An 18674-nucleotide genomic window follows, 5' to 3' on the forward strand; every position below is an offset into this window, starting at 1 on the left:
TATTCGTCTTGGCGAGTCCTTCGCCGTTGGTTAATTAACTTCCTTGGTTGTTCGCCAGCTGCAAAGACGCCGAGAGAGAAGGACTTCCAATATCAAATTGTCGACAAGCGGTACAGCTAGATCCTGCTCACGTTGCACAACAGCCTATGGGGTAGCCGTACCCAGTGGCATAGAGTTACTTATCCCAAGTCCTTGATGGCCAGACTTGATGTGCAAATTTTACGCGCCGTACCCCGCCCAATTGCCGCTAATTCCCCCGCTATTATTACCCCGCCAACAGTCCCATTGATAAGTTTGGTGCCATGATTTTGGAGATAAATCGCTCGTTCACGATTTCCCCAATAATTAGGAGGGACGTCGGTATGGCTCCCTCGTATTATTCGGGTATTTAGTTTCGGAAGAGTGTACACGAAGGATTTGCCTCAGCTCGCTCTAGAGCGTGGTGCAGAGTACCGGCAGCTGGAAGCGGGTGTCACCACTTCAAAATTGGAGGGGAAGAAGGTCCAAAATAAAATTGGATATTCTGGGTAGTGCTCATCATTGCGAATGAGAAGAGCCTATGACGACCCGGTGAACAAGACGAGAGAGAGGCGGGGGTGTTCGCCGATAGTTACCCCCTACAATATACCCTAGATGGGTGCAGAAACACTGGTTATCATATTTGCTTAAGTAGACCACTTTCCCCGCAAGTTGACGGCTTTGGGGATTTTCAGTTACTTTGGCCAAACCCACTCAGTATCATATCAACAGAGATTTAGTCTCAAATTTTTGATAAATCCCCAAAATTGTAACCACACCATTTGATGAAAGCTCAGCCATGTCAAACGGTGATGTGGATGTCATTTTTGTAGGCGGTAAGTTACTCTCCTAGGTCTCTAAAGCCCCCTTGGTACTCCTCTCAATAACTGTCTTGTTTAGGAGGAGCAGCGGGTCTGATTGCTGCTGGTCGCCTGGCTGAGGCTAAGGGGGACCTTTCGATACTTGTGATCGAGGCGGGTGCCAATTCACGAGATAACCCTGCTGTGGTCAATCCAGCATTATATCCTTCCCATCTCCAGCCGACATCGACCACAACGAAGTTCTACAAGTCAAAGCCGAATGAATACCTGGGAGGGCGAGAGGTGGTTGTCCCAATTGGCAACATTCTTGGTGGGGGCAGCTCGATAAATTTCATGGTCTATACCAGGGCCTCGGCGGTGGACTATGACGACTGGAACACAGAAGGTTGGACTGGGAAGGATATGTTACCGTTCCTTAAAAAGGTATCAATTTGATCCTGCCAACAGTCTCTCTGCTTATATGTTTGGCTCTGACCTTGAGGACTGATGCACTGTGCTGTTCCAGACTGAGCGATTCCAAGACGACGACCTCGAAGTAGATAAATCCCTCCACGGATATAACGGGCCGCTCAGTGTTTCAGCAGGGGGAACATTTGTGCAGGCGCCGTTCCAGAAGGCATTCTTCAATGCATGCGAGCAAATAGGTATTAAGAAGGTCGCGGATCTGCAGGATCTTAAGACGGCAAATGCAGTTGCCGTAAGTTAAATCCCACATGCTCCACTTGCGATATTTGCAAACTTTTGATAAATCTCATAGCGCTGGAATATGTGGATCGATGGGAAAACCGGCTTCAGGCAAGATGTACCTCACAATTTTATATTTCCAATCCTTGATGCAGGAAACACGCAACTCAAGGTCATAACCGACTCTACGGTGGTCAGAGTTCTCTTTGATGAAAATAAGCGAGCCACGGGAGTGGAATACGTTCCTACGCGCTCAGATCCTTCCACTAAACCCACAATAGTCCGTGCTAAACAGCTTGTTGTGGTTGCAGCCAATGCGCTGGGTTCTCCCCAGATCCTGCAGAGGTCCGGAATTGGCAACAAATCGAAACTCGAAGCCCTCAGTATTCCAGTAGTCTCCGATGTGAAAGGGGTGGGAACCAACTACCAGGATCATCATGGCATCTTCTACACTTACTACTCCAAAGCAACACCAGAGGAAACGTTGGACGGGCTGCTCAGAGGCCGACTTCCTCTCGAAGCAGCGATGGCGCAAAAGCTATCTAGTCCGGGCCGCCACGTGCTGGGATGGAATGGCCTTGACTGCACAGGAAAGCTTCGACCCACAGAAGAAGAAGTCAAAGAATTCCCCCCTGCGTTGCTGGAAGCGTGGAACAATGATTTCCGTGACAGGGAGACTCGACCGTTGATGATATTCGGCACAGCTGCGCTGAGCTTGGCGCAAAGAGACCCACCGCCCCAAGGACAGTATTTCACCATGGCCGCATACACCGCCTACCCGTACTCGCGAGGGTCGATTCATATCACGGGCAAATCCGTCACTGACATTCCAGAGTTTGACTCTGGATATTTCAATCACCCGGCGGACCTGATGAAGCAGGTATGGGCCTATAAGAAGCAGCGGGAGATGGCACGTAGAATCCCATATTACAACGGCCCGGACAGGTTTACCCATCCAACTTTCCCGCCGGGATCAAAGGCAGATCCCGACGTAGTGGACGCGGCTTCCAAGGCCAAGGGATACCCCGTGCCGATTGAATATTCTGAGGCTGATAATGAGGCGATCGAGAAATTCATCTGTGAAAAGCTCAACACCACTTGGCACAGTCTGGGTACCTGTGCAATGAAACCGCGGGAGCAGGGAGGAGTGGTAGATAAGGACTTGAATGTGTATGGCGTTGAGAGGCTCAAAGTCATTGGTAAGCTGATTCCTGGTCACTAACTGTTAACTCGTTCGTGAGCTCTTCCATTGTAATATCATGCTGATAGCGATTCTTAGACCTGTCCATTTGTCCTGGTAACGTGGCGGCAAACACGTACTCAACAGCCCTAGCTGTTGGAGAGAAAGCTGCGAGCATCATCGCTAAGGATTTGGGTATTCCTTATACTGTATAAATTGAATTTTTTCATGGGACGGTTTCTCTGTTTCTCGTAAAGTAAGAACGCATCGGGAGAGTTCATTTTCATATGGGAACGAGTTGTAGTTATGGGTGAAGGTTGCTCGTAACTATTTAATAGTTAAGCGGCAGTTTAAATATTTGATAAACATTGCAGTCCACCAAAGTCTCCAACCTCAAAATATCGCTCCTGGACATTGCTCTGGTAGTCTATCTAAAGCATCTCCACGAAGATTGCGTGCAATAAGACTACACACCTGACCTGTAGCTTATTCCACGTAGGAGTGGGTATTCAACAACATCGCGGATGAAGATGATTCTTGGTCGCTCAGACCATTTGAAAAGTGGGTAGCCGAGAATCAACCCCGGAGCACATAACAGTCCATGACTGCGCCTGGATCCGGCCAACTTGGAACCAAGGAGCTGTTGAATACTATTAACTAGTATTTAACTTAACTAGTTAACAGTGAAAACGACTAACCAGGGCCTGTTTTCCTCGGTTTCTAGCAGTCGCTTGGGGGTTGGGACTTGAATGTTCCTCCTTGGAGGTCCTTTTTGCTAGCAGACATCCCCACGGCGGCTCGTATTCTCTCTTCGACGCTCACCCATATTTATTCCCTTCGTTCATTCTTTGCCCTTTCGTGGCAGATATACATCCGGAGGGAATACTGTATCTTCATACATTGCCATCTAGGCGCCATACAGTCGATTTTTATTGGCCCATCACCTACCTCGATTGAGCAACATGGAGGTGAAACTCAACCTCGCGACTGTCAAGGCGCTCCTGGCTAGCGCCCCTGTTCTGCTTAGAATAATGGTTTTGAATCTTTTATCGCGATCTCCTGCTGCTGGAAAGCAGGACCTGCGGGTCGAGCTTGTGGTCAATTTGATCCGATCGTTTATCACGTTTTCCCACCCCGTGGGCAAAACCCAAAGGGGAACCCTGAGTGATCCAGGGATTAAAGGGCCGACGTGGATATCGAAGGTGACGATGCCCAGACCTGCTGAACCCTCCATCATTCAGTCTATTATGAGGGCCGTGGATCATTATAAGGAAGGTCATGAGACCTATCATATCCCGGAACTGGTTGATGTTGAAGCGGAATGGACGGGCTACCGAAGCGGAGTCAACGCCAGGGCTCCGCAGCCGAATATTTCTGAAGCAGAGAAGTATGAACAATTGATGGGAGAGGTTAAAGAGGACCTTACTATCCTATATCTACACGGTGGTGCATACTAGTACGTTGGGTCATGTTCAATTATTATTGCCGCGGAATGACGACCAATACCTAACAACCTTACCCAGCTTAATGGACCCATGCACTCATCGTGGCACAACATCAAGGTTGGCCAAGGAGACGGGAGGACGCTGTCTCTCTGTCCGTTATAGACTAGCCCCTCAGGATCCTTTCCCATCTGCCATCCTCGATGCGCTGTTGGCCTATTTATACCTCTTATCCCCCCCAGAAGGATCCTTGCACCCCCCGGTTCCAGCAAACAAGATCGTGTTTGCTGGCGATTCAGCCGGCGGAGGGCTTAGCCTCGCTCTTCTACAAGCTATCTTAACCCTACGCCGTCTGTCTCCCAATCCAACAATCCAGTTTCATGGGAAGGACGTGCCTCTCGAGCTCCCTGCGGGAGTAGCCGCATGCAGTCCATTTTGTGACGTTACGCTCTCCTTACCGTCAACCACCAGTAATGTCTACCTCGACTACCTCGTACCACGTTTTGGCCAAGAGGCAGATTTCAAACCATTCCCATTTCCTCCAGACTCCGCCTGGCCGGCGTCCCCACCACGCGCTGAATTCTACGCCAATGCCAACATGCTAACCCACCCAATGGTATCCCCCTTAAGCGGGTCGAAAGATATATGGAAAGATAGCCCTCCAATATTCATCACGGTTGGTGAAGAGGTGATAGAAGATGACAGCATCTACCTTGCAAAGAAGGTGCACGAGGCTGGCGGCACTGTCATCCTCGAGCGATTTGAGGGAATGCCACACTGTTTTGCCATGATCTTTGGCGATACTCCAGGAGGGAAACGTAGCTTTCAGGGCTGGAGCGGCTTTTGCCTTGATGCCGTGCATGGCCGGGTAAAAAGGACAGACGATGCCTTCTATATCGACCATCGTGGACAGACAATCGTAACGAAGAAATTAAGCGAGATTGGGACGCTGACTGATGAGGAAGTACAGGAGAAAATGCGAAAGGGAATGGAATGGAGGATTAAAGGGGAGGATGTGCTTGTGAAGGCATGGGAGGAAATGCAGAAAAAGGCAAAGCTATAAAACAGGATTGCATGGATGGATTTGCATGTTTTTATTTTTCTTTGTTGTTCGCTTGTTGGGGATTTGTATGACGACATGAATCTATATAACAGGTCAAGCGTGATGATTTTAAATTTCCGTTGTCATAAACATTTATTATCTCCTTTCCAATATTAGCTTCCGAAAGTTCCGCACCTCAGCATATTGTTCCACCCACAGGGTCCTGTTGATATGATCTTCCTTTTGATCCCTGCTTTGAGCCAGTGGTTTATTAAGAATCCGTATCTGCGTTTCTTATGGACATGGAAGAGGATTCATGAAAAAGTAAAAGTTCATATATATGTTTAAATTTAGCCTCGAAATGAAACCACCAGGTCGAGGACAATATTTTCATTGTTACCTTTCACTTTCGAGAATGAGACCAGCTCATCTATCATATATGTAACGTACAGCACATACATCCATGCCAAATAGTAGCGTGAAATATATAAAAAAAAAGGTGAAATAATAAAATTCTAGAAAAGGGCAGAGAAAAGAGATATGGGCCTAAATGGCCGCTTCGTCATACGGTTCCACGCATAATAGACTTGAGAGCTTCTTGCCCACTTACCATCTCACAATCGTATGACTTCCCTAAGGCGCTCTTCAAATAAATGGGGGCAAAAGGAGATATCGTCTCCTATATTCTCGCAGCATAGTATCATCCCAGCTCCTGAGGACGGGGTTGATCAGGCGTAGGCAATTCTACTGGAATTTCGACCCTTTTTTTTGTTGCCCCGTAGGTTGGGTAGGCACTTGGATTGGGCTGGAATCGTTTGTTTTTCTGAGTGCGCCAGACAAACAATACGACAAAAAGGACAAGGACGAAGCCTAAGGATATGCCGAAACCTATACCAAATTTGGCCTCTTGCGAAAGTCTGGAAGGGGGAGGCGCCGCACCGGGAGATGTGCTTTGTGGCGCTTTGCTGGCTAGTCTAGAAGTCGATGACATCGCGCTAGTCGCGGACGTGGACGTCGTCAAGGTCGTGTTGTCGATGGTTTGATTTGCGCGAGATTTGATGCTTCCGTCATGATTTAGGAAAAACCCACGCTTGTCGATGCAGCAGGTAATGTCTTTGACACAGCAGTAGCTGCCATCCGCACAAATATTGACTCGGGGGAGGAAAGTACCGATATCATTATCTTATTCAATTGATGCGATGTTAGCAATTGATACTCTCTGGACACTGGACGTGATTCCCAGGGTTGTTTCTCGTGCTCCAATCTCATCGTCCGAGTCAACGTACCGTTTATGCAAACTTTGGCACAGTTGTTTGACCATGGGAAATATTTGCACGTTGCACGGACGAGAGTATTCGGGTCGTTGTTAGAAGTGCACAGTCGGTCTGGTCGGCATTGTCCAACAGTTTGACAACAGGAATCGGAATCTGGACATTTTGTATTGTTCCAGAACGCTGAGCCCGTGGTATCATAACATGTTATCTTCGAAGTGTTCCCGCTCATTTTAATTGAAAGGCAAGAATGCCGTTTGAGGAGAAGAGGTAACTAAAGGGGTTTTGGACTGTTAAAATGACGGAGAGCATTTCTGCAGAAAAAAGTCGAGAATCTTGCTACCCAGGCACCCTTAAAATGGGGAAACGGCCGCTCTAGGCCAAACTCATGAAGGATCTTCCTATTATTATCATGGGTTCCCCAGCAAATTGGCTGTGGATTCAGTGCTGGCTTGCAGTTTGTGTTTCCAACCGCCCTCCTGGGCGGCTAAATGAAAATTAAGGGCAGATGTCATTGGCCTTTGTAAGCCTTGCTAGGTTGACACAAAGTCCACATGGGAACTTAACATGAGAGTCCTGTTATCGGTAGAGCTAGGCTGTGTTCTCGATGGTATCAGATCTGTGAGATAGACTGAATTCCCTTCGGACTCTCTGGGTGGTGAAATTATCTGGTGTCAGTATACCTAGCCCACCATGGGCACATGCCTTGGTGAATATTGTGCAAGCATTGGCAGCATAACTAGTAACTAGTTATTCTCGGAGTTCCGACCAAGCCAAGCATTGCTAACCGCCCTTGATCAAGTGTAAGAACAGTTCATCAAAGTTCACCAGTGAGTAATAATATCACAGCGATTCAAGAAAGGGATTGCAATCAACTAGCGCTCCCTGCGAAGAACAAGGCAAGATATGCATAAGCTTGAAGTTTAGTTGATATCCCCACAGTCTGTTCTCAAAACGTGGAAAATGGCTGGGGATTGGCACCGGTGGAAGGACTGATTTCCTTGCACTGGGCGGATCCCCATAAACTCCAACCCAACATTCATCCAGTCAGATAACCACGTTCTACCAAGCAGTCAGCCTCCGAATCCTGCCGCTCTGGCTGCAGGGGTGTGCATATAATGAAACGTGCTTACATTGGAACGTACGTATTCATCCTTCAAGTACCGTGGGATTTTGAGCTGCTCTCAATCCTTTATGAAAATCCACCATGCCCGTTGCAAAATTAAAGGAATTAAAAACAAACACTAATATAGTACGGGCCACAAAATTCAATCGTTTCCATGCATGACACCATAAAGTACCGATGTCCACCCGAAAAACTCCAAGGGTCCGGATAACGCTGCACAAAAACAAATCATGTGGACGAAGAGAGTGAAAATAAACATGACAACAACATAAACAGCCAAGGGCAGGGGAATATAATAACAGCACCACCATCCGCAGAAAGACCATATTTCCAAACAAATATGTAAAACAGAGATGGCTATACATATTCATCCTGCATCATACCCATATCCGCGCTAGGTTCAAACTGCTCAAAACTGGGCTGATAGGCGGGAGTCTCCTGGTAATAATCCCACACAGGCCACTCTCCATCAGGCGGGCCGTCGAAAAATCCGCCCCAAATACCGAGTAGCTGGGCTATAACTCGGAATCCGGCAACCAATACTTTCCCCACAGGCTTCAAGATGACCGAGAGGCCCGACCAACGCCAGAGCATTGTGGGTATTACCAGCGGCATCCGCGGCGCATTGGGATCTAGGCAATTCCGCTCGCATGTCGAGGCATACATTGGATGGCAGTAATAGTCACACATGACAAGTTCTGAAATGCACCAAGTGAAAATTACAATGACAAACCAGCTCAGGCGGGTGAGGCGGAGCCGATGGGTATCTGGTTGACGATACCAAAGTCGCGGTAATGAAATTGCGACGTGATTCCGACCATCACAGGGAGAGTCCGTGTGGCTGTGGTGAACAATTTTGTTGGTTTGTTTGGTGTTTCGCAATGCTAAGATATTGGAGTCCTTCGCGATCTGGCGCTCGAGGCTTGCGAGCCCTGACTGGGTAGCATTGATACTCCGAACAAGAGACTTAAGTTTCGTATCTAGCCGTTCAATAACGGAATCGTCTGCTTGGCAGAGGGTTTCGATTTTGATCTTATCTTCTTCCTCATCATTTTCAGACTTGATAAAAACTTTGGAATCCAGGGCTGAGTTCTCGTCCAGAAGTTCCTGTAAGGAGTCAATGGTATTCTCTCCAAGCACTAAACTATGATCTCCGGATTTTGCGTCCTCAATTACTGCTTCCAATGCGCTTCGCGGTAATTTGGGTTTCTCCAGTAGTTTTAATGGAGCCCGCCTTGGCTTTGGCTTTGGTCTCGGTTCTTTCTGTAGTTCCTGTGGTTCTTTTGAATCTTGCGGGGTCTTTTCTACGTCCACTTGGTGTCGGATTTTGTATGGATTTTGACGTTGGTTTTGAGTTGGATTATGAACTTCATTTTGGGTTTGATTTCGAGCTTTCATACTCGGCGAATCGATATCCACGGTAGAGTCCTCCTGGGGCGCTGCAACAGGTTCAGCAGCACGATCAGGAACCGGTGTATCTATCCATGCGCCAGTGACCACTGGCGTTTTAACGTTAAGTAATGTGTTGTCCACTTGGTTCTGCTCTGGCGTACTGGCCACACTTGGACTTTCTCTTCTCGAAAGTGTCCGTAAAAGTTCCTGGGGGTCGTTTTTGCTTAGATGTCTTGGCCTCTTTTCTCTCTCCGCATTACGATATATAACGATAGGCGTATTAGGTATAGGATCGCCTTCTATTGGCGGTCGGATATGTTCCTGTGACTCCCTACTTTTGATTTCTCCTAGGCTATTTGTCGCTGGGCGTTTCTTCTTCTCAAGATCTTCAATTTCACTCCTTGCGGGAGCATTATTTCGTACAGGTGGGCTGTTTGAAACCTGTAACGATCGGGCTGTAAAATCGATGTCGTTTTCTAACCTTTGGTCGACCGGCTGCACTAACTCCTCTTGAACATGATTGTTGTTCCCATTTTGTCGACTGACTTTGCTCAGCCAATCCTTCGACACTCGCCCACGTAACCCCCAAGTTTTTGGAACATTAAATGAAGGCTCGACATCGTAGCGAAACAGTTCCTCTTCATTTCGACGTTGTATATTTTCAAGAGACAGAGCAGCCTTTGGGCCAACATTTGCTTTGCTAAAAACCGGAGATTGACTGTGTGTAACGCGGTTCAGCCTGCCCTCATCCATGGCATGCTGGGCGAGTTTTTGTCGTAACGAGTCATCTGAAATATCGCTAAAACTAAGGCTGGAGTCATTGAGGTCCCCAGCACCAGCATATTCCTCTTCATATCGACGGGCGCCAGGGCTCGGAGAGGCACTTTGCGTCCGCTCGCGTCCGGGTTGAACGTAGGGAATGTTATAGTCATCCTGAGCAACAGAATCAACCAAGTCATCCGCGTCGTTGATGTGCTGATAGGTTTCGCTCAGTCCATACGGGGGACTTGATACTTCTGACATGGGTGATGGCTCAGAGAACTTCCTTTCCCGCGCCATCGCTCGTCCTGGAGGTGTTTTCTGTTCCCTCCCGGGGCTTGCTGGTAGTGGTGAGCCAGCTGCAGCAGCTTGGAATGCGCCTTTCAGCGTCCTGGTATTGCTAAACGCGACGCGAGATTGTCCATCATTCCCAGGACTTAACGTAGGAATCCGCGACTGATAGAGGCTGTCTTTCACGAGGCCATTTCGTTGCGGTCGCCGAAATCGAAGTTCATCGTCATTGTTGTCGCGGTACTGCGAGCCGTGTGGATGGGCAGTGTGGTCACCGGTAGACATATCTTGAGTTGGATTAGTTCCAGAATTCCATCACAGACATCGCCTGCATAGCGCCAGATGTCTATAACACTTGACGCTCTGCTTTGTTCGGTCTCTCAAGTCCGGGGTGCGAGGTTGGGTGTGTTTGTCCGATTCCCAGACCGCGTCTGCAGAACACACACACTTCTGCCCAAAGCGGACTAGCGCGGATCTTCTTATCCACGGTAAATTTTCCTGGATACAACTTACCGTTGAAAGTCTTTTCCAACGGCCCACCCGATAAAGGGGGAAACATAAAACAGGCTACCTAGGTAGCTAATTCAATTTTTCCGCTCTGGAACCCCCCGATTTGGGCCCTTTAATTCGTTCACAATTGGGTCCTTGGTGTAAAATATGTTTATGTAATAGCTACTGGTTGGTTTTGATCAATCTATTGGTCGTTCTATATAACTCACTCCTATACTCGAGGTGAGTGACCAAAAGATGCCTATTAAAAACTCCTATTTATTGATTTACTTACTCACAATTGAATAGGAGTCCTACATAATTCAAGTATTGCACAGAGTGGCTCTTTAACTTGAATCTACTTACAACCCTTCCGCGGAATGCATAGTGATTCCTTAAATTATACCTACAGAGCTTCTATAAAATTCAACAAAACACCTTCAATTCCAAACCCAGATAAAGGGAACGAAACATGGCAAAATCCACAAAATCCACATTAAGTAAAAAGCAAGCGGCAGCAACCACTGCAAAGTCCTCATTCTCAGAATCCCAATCCCGAACCCTCCCGCCACCTCCCTTCAACCCCGCGCCTCAATTACTTCAGCCATTCCTGGAACCCCTATCGCCAAAACATGTCTACCTCATTCACCTCGACACGCATCCAAAGGCGCACAAGCGCCAAATCTTCCTCATGCCTCTGTTCCTAGACATAGCCATTCTAGCCATCATCCTCCTCAGGATATATACGGGTTACACCGCCTACGTCGACATCCTCACCCTGCTGGTAGGGCAAAACAGCCCTGCAAGAGTGAACACATCAATCACTAGCTGGGGCGAACTAGCTAGCATCGTCGTCCGCAGAACTTTGACTTTTATATTTGACTACCTCCTACTTACCATCTTCCTACCATGGCCAGTTCGGTTCCTTTTCGGACCTGCTCACTGGCGCTATAAGATTGGCTTTCAAATTCCTGAAGTCGTGGTGCGGAAGAGCAGGTCGTCGTGGAGTGACAGTCTGCAGCCCTTGGTGTGGATTCGCGAGGATGACGAGACGATAAAGACTAAGATTCTATCAGCTGTGACGCCGCAGCGGCTGCTGAAGACGGGCTATTTGCTCATAGATGCGGATTGGGATCTTGATTTTACCGCCATGGTCAAGGCGCACGAACTTGTTGGACAGGACAGGTTAAAGTTTGATGACTTTAAGACTGCCGTACTTGTTCACGGGGGTGGGGCGGATGGTATGGATTGGTTGGTTTGGAAGGTTGAGGAGGAAAAGAGTGATGCTAGTTCTTCAGAAGAAAAGCTTTCGGATTCCCAGCGTGATAAGATTGTCATGTTCCAAGAGAAACTGGCGGCAATGGGGAAGGAGGATTTGTTTTTCCGTTGGGTGGAATTGATTCAATATGAAAGTACGCAGCCCGGCGGGTTTACTCCGGAAAGACAGCGGAAAGCTATGCAGGAGACGAAACAGTTGTTTGAGGAGCAAGGGGTGGATTTTGAGAAATTTTGGGCTGATGTAGGCGGGATGGAGGGGATAGATATGTGAAGGGGACTGGTCGTATGTAAGCATGAATCTTTAACTTTAGCATCGGATATATTACACCTATGGTTGTTTCCGATAGTTCTCCAAAGGCTGTTTGTTGTCACTGAGATCTGATGGTATTTGCACGATGTGAAACGGACAAGCGGACACGGATATTCAATTAAAATCTCATCCTCATACCACTCACTCAGCAGTTCATCAAAGGAAAATATCATGTGGGTACATCAAACTGCCAATAGTAACGTATCCAAATATTACTGAAAAGGGAAAAACGCTAAATCGGTCCAAACAAAAGTGTGCATCTAGTTATTCCAATGAAAGTCAAAAAAAAAAAAATAAAAAAAAAATATAAATATAAATAAATAAAATAAAATAAAATAACAAATAATAAATACAGATTGACACTGAAAACTTCGATACTCACAATAAAATATAAATAAAACAAGGGGGTAAAGAAAATAAGTTGAGCTATCTGAAAAATCATGCAGCCCGACCAAAAGCTCTTCAACTTTGGATTCATTATTATTCCATATCTCTCTTTCATTATTCTAGCGCTTTGAAACGCTAACAACTCATCGTTCATGCTTTCGTATTAATAAATAGTAAGTAGCCTTGAGCCACACAAAGTTACCTATTAAAGGGTCGTTACGTCATCACTTCGTAAGGAGGGGGAAAAAAAATCAACGCTTTTTGGATATAAAATATCAAGGGAGCAGATCGTAGGCGTCGTGGGTCTCGTTTTATCATATCGGTTTTATTTTAGCAAGGGTAGGCAGGCCATATCAACGTGGTAAGTAGTTGGCGGGAAGAGAAGTCAACAGCCTGAGAGAGCGGAGAATTTTAAATGGCACAAGCAGTGGCGGCCATTGAGGATTTAAGAGTTGTGTCTCTATTTGCAGCGGGGTTGTGCGGATGTAGGTGTAGCTGTAGGTAGGTCCAGCCATGGCTGGTGGATGATGTATTAGAACAAATGCGAGACGGGAAGCGTGCAGAATTCTTCATTGACGTCGAATGCGATGGCGTAGATGAGTTATTCGAGACAGGAAATCTTCCACATCTAATGGTAAAATATCATATGAGTATGCTATGGCTTGGCAAGTTGAAAGGATCTCGAATGCTGGGGGTTTTTAATGTTATAAGGGCAGATCCACGACAAAGTCTCACATCCAATCGTAAGATAGAAAGCCATATAGAGACCAGTGGGGTGAGAAATTGTAATAAGGAGGGAAAGGTAAAGGGGAGCCGGACAAAAGTCACTTACCCAGTTCACTATTGAAGGTCAGCACATGCTCATTGTGTTGCGTCACGAGGGGAATGTAGTCGTCGGAATTGATGAAGACGGCGCGATCAAGCTGGGAAAGGATAACGGTTGTGGGGCTGGCTTTTCGTAGCCATTGCTTCAATAGTAGAAACTCATGAATAAATGCTGTCCATACAGGAACGCTGCAAAGTAAAATAAACCAAATATGTGTAAGTCACGACTTCGGTCACTTAAATTTCCCGTTTACGCAATCGAAAATAGAAAAGGATTTCCTCTTGGGATCAGATGCAAATAAGGAGGAGAAGGGGGTGATCAGTGTAGACGTACTCCGCCATGTCGCCATTAAGAACAGACGCCTGCAGGCGTATCACCTTGGTAACGGGATCGCGGAAAATACGAAGAGCGTGTAGATAACCGTTATCGTGAATACGACTGTGCAGATAATTGATGAGTATCAGGTCGCTTGAATGGATATGCTATCTTGACTTCAGAGCTATCTATACCTACCCCGCGTAAAATTCCTCCTCATCCAAGGTAAACGAGTCAGGGACGCTGTTCACTACATGGCCAGAGTCCTGCCCTCGAAGCGCGATGAATGCACAATGAAACAAGATCATTTCTGGAAGGGTAGTTAGGTATGAGATCCAAAGAAAATAGATATATGAAGAGAAGGGGTAAAAAAACAAGTGTTCGTCTTGCGTACTTTCAATTGTATCAAATTGGAGACTCAACCACGCTTCCAACTGGCCTGATTTGTCCTTCAAACAGAGTCGGAGGTATGAAGCTGTCTTATCACGGGTAATATGGATTTTGTTAAGTGGTTGTGTGGCATAATATATCTTCGATGGCGAAATGCGGACTTGGCACATGATCCTTGCGCGATGATCACGGTCACGCAAATATAACATGGCAGTCAGATTTGGGTTGAAGTTCCTTGAAAAGGATAAGTTAGAGAACCAAAGAACCAGATGTATTTTTACTCTGTTTCCTTTGTATAAAAGAAAAAGGAAGCTGTACTTACAATCGAAATAATTCGTCATACTGAGTTTCTAGATGACCAAGTACGTTGGGCAAGGAACTAGAGGCATGACATTTCGAACTGTGAATAGGATTAGGATGCGAATTTTACTTTTTAAATTTTTTTTTTTTAGGGAAGAAGAAAAAAAAAATTGAAAAAGTAACAAATAAATAAAACCCACCCTTGGCTGTCCTGAGGCAACGGAGTTGCAGAGGTAAGGCGACTAAACAATGACACAGCCCAGTGATCAAATGGATCAAGAAACGAGAAAGAATCCGTGCTGGTAGAGTCCGCCGTCAACGATGACTCTGGTGCACCAAATGAAGAAGAAGGACTTTCAGCATCAAACCAACCAGGGGGGTGCGGAGACTGAAGTCGACTCTGCGGCCTTCGCCGTTCGTATGAGCGTTTCAGGGTTGGGATCACAGGCGCTGCTGCTCCTGCTGGTTTGCGGAGCGAGCTCTTTAGTTGCGGCGTACTAGGACGGTGACGTAAATCAGGATGTGGTGCATGGGGTGCTGGAGGGGGGACCGGTGGCTGAGGTGCATGAGGGATGGCACGGGGGGCAGGTATCGAAGGGTTGAGAGGCCTCGCGTTGTGTGCAAAATTTGCCTGCTGCTGCCGTTGGTGCGCTGCAGCAGCATATCGCCTATCCTGGTTCACACGAAGGGTATTTATGGCTTGGCGGAGGTTGTTGAGCGTCGCCGGATCTCCTGGCTCACTAGAATTGAACTAGAGTTAACAAAGATAACGTGCTTTGCGGGAATATCACTTGACCTTGAGTATGATAATAGCAAGATAAGATCATAGGGAGATCAGGGACGGCCTACTTTCTAATGACCAGAACTATCTCCAACAGCATTTTCTGGTAGTATTGGAGCCGGATCAGAAGGGGGTACCCTGCCTCATGGAGATAGTAATCACGCAGACGGAACCAGGCATCTCGAATATTCTGCTGAAAAACCTTGACCCCGCCGCCATCATCCACGGCAACAAAAAAGTCATTGGCCACCCGGACGGTATGGTGAAGACTCGCCCTAACGACCAGTTCTACATCGTTGATGATGAAGCTAAAGTTGGGTCTCAGCGGGGAATTATGTAGAGTTTCTAGAGAGCGGAGACTGGCGCTGATGGTAAAGAGCTCTGAGATTACAGCGGTGATATTGACAGCATCCTCTGGAACATGTGCGACAAACTTGCTGAGAGTGGCAGCGACATTATCAGTCTCCGCGGCTGATTGCAGGAAACCCATACTGGCACAGTTGACCGGGTCAATGGCAGGCCATCACAGGCAGAAGATCTAAAGGGACGAATGTATACATCCAAGGGTTGAACTATGCGCTTGAAGTAAATATAAAGTAGTTGTACTGGTGAATGTAAAAAAAGAAAATAAAAGGAGAGAAAAGAAAAGAAAAAGGAAAAGGAAAGGAAAGGAAAGGAAGAAGATATGTCCCAAAAAATATATAAATATGAATCAGAGCCGCCGGAAAACCGTCCGACTACAGAGAGAGAGAGAGAGAGAGAGAGAGAGAGAGAGAGAGAGATCCCTCAAGCACCGAAACGAATGGGGGCGGGGGTGATAAAAACATGAAGTTGGAAATAGAAACAGAAATAGACGCGGCTCAGGGGGGCGGGGGGGGGGTTTAGGTCTTCGGGGCAGATCAGCGGGTGAGTTGGCACCACCAAGTCCGCATCTGCCTGCTAGCCCCATATCAGCCTAGCCGTGCCCCTCCATTGTTCGAAGAGAGTGGATTAGTCACCCCTCGGCAAGCACATCAACAGGCAAGCCTGACGCTGTCTGTCCATGGGGCCCATTGGGCTGGGGCCTTGACCATGCGCGTTTCCCGATTCCTTCCATCGCCAATTGCCCGGAGACCATATTCCTGCTCGGGCACACAGCGTCTCTAAGCTTCGTTTCCGAGAACTCCACGTCCAATCAGTTTTCTCTCTGCGGCGTTGTCGGTCTGGCTTGGTGCTGATGCACCTGTAACTCTCCGACACCACCTCTCGCCAGCCAGCGCAGAACTGCGGATGTTGAACTAATTACTTGACATGGCACTGTCGGCTCAAGTCACTTGTGCTGAGCAGAAATGCACGGAGCAGAACATCCCCACCCTCGGCTTCACGATGGTTGAAAGGAGTGCTGGCATCGGGTCATCTGGCTCATCTCTAACACACTGGCCGCGGTCCCAAAATGGATGTGCTTTCTTGGAGAGAGGCGCTTGCTGATTGCTTGAACTGCTTTGAAGTGGGTAGGTCCATTGTTTTTATCTTTTATTACTATTATTATTATTATTATTATTATTATTATTATTATTATTCTTTTGAGTATTTATCTGATTTGAAGCAGTAAATGCATGTTACGGGATGGACTGTACATACATTCCTCAGGAGGTTTCCTTTTGATCTTCATAAATTTCCTCACCAGCCATTTTATATTCTTTCTAATACAGCCGACCGGAAGATTCCGTATTAAAAATCTATAAATAAAATCATCAAAGAGTGAATCCAACAAGGCTGAAACCAATAAAAGGCCATGAAAAACTCTTGTAATTCTTATTCAAAGCCGTCAAGCTAGCCCGGGGAGACGAAGTAAGACAGATCACAACTTACCAGTCCATCAATGAGTCAAGTGGTTAAAACACGCCTCTTTTTCGAACAACTTCTTCTTGAGAACCCAGTCATTCTCACCTTGCATGGTCGCGAGACACTAAATCACTGCGCCGCCTTCATTGGCTCAGAGTCAAGGCATTCCGAGGAATTGACCTTGGGGGAAGATTTTTTATATAAAATACATAGATGCCTGAAATGTTTCCCGCAACTAGAGTTTCTTCCGGAAGAACTTTTATCCACAAGAGCAGATCACTTGATCTCACGCGCCACCGAGGGACGCCGGACGCGTCTTCGATAGGATGTTCAACTGCTCAGCTCTGCTTGGGACTAACGATATAAGGGAAAAGCGATGGTTGGATATACGGTATACATCAATCCAGTAGTCACTAATGCTAGCAACGACAGGTAGGTACACCGCAGCATTCTGAGAAATCTAAAAGAGAAACCTAGGTATGAGATATATGCCAAGATAGAGAACAAACGTGGCAAATGAGATTGATTTTCTTTTGTGTAAAGCTAGTGTACAAAACAAAAAGAGGGGGGGGGTGTTGGAGGGAGAGGTTATTTGGCTGTTCATACTTGCGCATGGAACTGGCCCTTGGGAGAGAAGGTAGTCAATGGTTAGAGAAGAAAGTACAACTTGTTTTTAAAATTTTGCTCCCACGAACAAGTCATCGGGTCCATTTCGAGAGATCTGGCTTGGTATGGAGGGATTGATTACAGCGGGGAAGATGCGTGAGTGAATTCTCCCAATTTTTTTTTTCTGCCCTGACCCCCCCCTTTTCCGATCCGAAGTCTGCACAGCCATAGAGACAACTAAAACATACAGCGTAGAACCACGTTTCAAGCAGGCGTGGAAGGAAAGGGAAAGGAAGAAGGAAACAGAAGAGAGAAAAACCAAACAAACAATTACCCGATTAACCCCTTCATTAGAACAAAGAGAAAAAGAACAGAAATGGAAATGGAACTTGCGAACCAGTGAGGAATATGAAGGAACACGAAAACAACGAAATCCCGCAAATTTGACAAACCACCCGTCATTCCCATCCCAGCAGAACAAGAAGAGAGAAAAGAAGGAGAAAAGAAAAGAAAAGAAAAAAAGAAGAATGGAAAAGAAAAGAAAGTAAAAAGAGGAACCATTCGAACCGATTTAACACGTGAGAAACAGAGCGGATAGGTAGAGCAAGTTGAAACGCACGACATGAACAGCATATAATAGATGCCTGCCATCACGATGGAACCCATATGCTCATGGGATCACACGTGCATCGACAGACTTCTACATATATTTTTACTTAAGAGGACTCGTCTTCATCCTCGTGCGCCTTGATGGATAAATCGTTAGTACACGGAAAAACTGCGATGAAAGGGTGGGGGAAGGATAAGGCAACATTGAACATACATTGTAACTGGCCTTTTCATCCTCATAGCGTTTCTTGTCGGCAGCAGCCTTGGCTTCATACGGAGCACGCTGCTTCTCGTTCAACGCCTTCCATCTCTCTCCAAGGACCTTGCCAACCTGGCCTGGACAAGGAAGACGTGTCAGATCAGATCTCTCTAGGTATGGAGACGATGGCACGATGAGAGGGAAGAGAAAGAAATGACATACCGAAAGAAATTCCAGGATTCTCTTCCCGGACGTTATCGCGCTGCTCATTGGCGAAGAACATGTAGGCGGATAGACCGCGTTTGGGGGCATTAGGGTCTGTGAGTTGGGGGTG

The 18674-nt window shown here is 46.8% G+C and overlaps 7 protein-coding genes across 7 annotated transcripts; 3 read left to right on the forward strand and 4 right to left on the reverse strand.

The window, feature by feature from the left end:
- Positions 1–817: 817 nt before the first annotated feature.
- PADG_00649 (uncharacterized protein) lies at positions 818–2918 on the forward strand (the record flags this gene model as incomplete). The annotated part of the gene is made up of 5 exons (XM_010758139.1): positions 818–854; positions 919–1262; positions 1345–1536; positions 1597–2722; positions 2803–2918. 5 exons carry the CDS (start codon positions 818–820, stop codon positions 2916–2918), a joined length of 1815 nt encoding a protein of 604 aa, XP_010756441.1.
- Positions 2919–3665: 747 nt separating this feature from the next.
- PADG_00650 (uncharacterized protein) lies at positions 3666–5208 on the forward strand (the record flags this gene model as incomplete). Its single annotated transcript, XM_010758140.1, has 2 exons — positions 3666–4159; positions 4227–5208. The coding sequence occupies 2 exons, from the start codon at positions 3666–3668 to the stop codon at positions 5206–5208; spliced, it is 1476 nt and encodes a 491-aa protein (XP_010756442.1).
- A 679-nt stretch (positions 5209–5887) lies between these two features.
- On the reverse strand, positions 5888–6690 carry PADG_00651 (uncharacterized protein; the record flags this gene model as incomplete). Its single annotated transcript, XM_010758141.1, has 2 exons — positions 5888–6369; positions 6474–6690. 2 exons carry the CDS (start codon positions 6688–6690, stop codon positions 5888–5890), a joined length of 699 nt encoding a protein of 232 aa, XP_010756443.1.
- Positions 6691–7941: 1251 nt separating this feature from the next.
- PADG_00652 (uncharacterized protein) lies at positions 7942–10311 on the reverse strand (the record flags this gene model as incomplete). Its single annotated transcript, XM_010757616.1, has 1 exon — positions 7942–10311. One exon carries the CDS (start codon positions 10309–10311, stop codon positions 7942–7944), a length of 2370 nt encoding a protein of 789 aa, XP_010755918.1.
- A 676-nt stretch (positions 10312–10987) lies between these two features.
- PADG_00653 (uncharacterized protein) lies at positions 10988–12064 on the forward strand (the record flags this gene model as incomplete). The annotated part of the gene is made up of 1 exon (XM_010758142.1): positions 10988–12064. One exon carries the CDS (start codon positions 10988–10990, stop codon positions 12062–12064), a length of 1077 nt encoding a protein of 358 aa, XP_010756444.1.
- A 995-nt stretch (positions 12065–13059) lies between these two features.
- PADG_00654 (uncharacterized protein) lies at positions 13060–15592 on the reverse strand (the record flags this gene model as incomplete). Its single annotated transcript, XM_010757617.1, has 8 exons — positions 13060–13178; positions 13323–13504; positions 13650–13754; positions 13830–13941; positions 14026–14255; positions 14344–14421; positions 14522–15061; positions 15171–15592. The coding sequence occupies 8 exons, from the start codon at positions 15590–15592 to the stop codon at positions 13060–13062; spliced, it is 1788 nt and encodes a 595-aa protein (XP_010755919.1).
- A 2656-nt stretch (positions 15593–18248) lies between these two features.
- Positions 18249–18623, reverse strand: PADG_00656 (non-histone chromosomal protein 6; the record flags this gene model as incomplete). Its single annotated transcript, XM_010757618.1, has 3 exons — positions 18249–18278; positions 18356–18477; positions 18563–18623. The coding sequence occupies 3 exons, from the start codon at positions 18621–18623 to the stop codon at positions 18249–18251; spliced, it is 213 nt and encodes a 70-aa protein (XP_010755920.1).
- Positions 18624–18674: the final 51 nt, after the last annotated feature.

This window comes from Paracoccidioides brasiliensis, assembly GCF_000150735.1.
Source record: "Paracoccidioides brasiliensis Pb18 unplaced genomic scaffold supercont2.1, whole genome shotgun sequence".
Taxonomy (NCBI): Eukaryota; Fungi; Ascomycota; class Eurotiomycetes; order Onygenales; family Ajellomycetaceae; genus Paracoccidioides; species Paracoccidioides brasiliensis.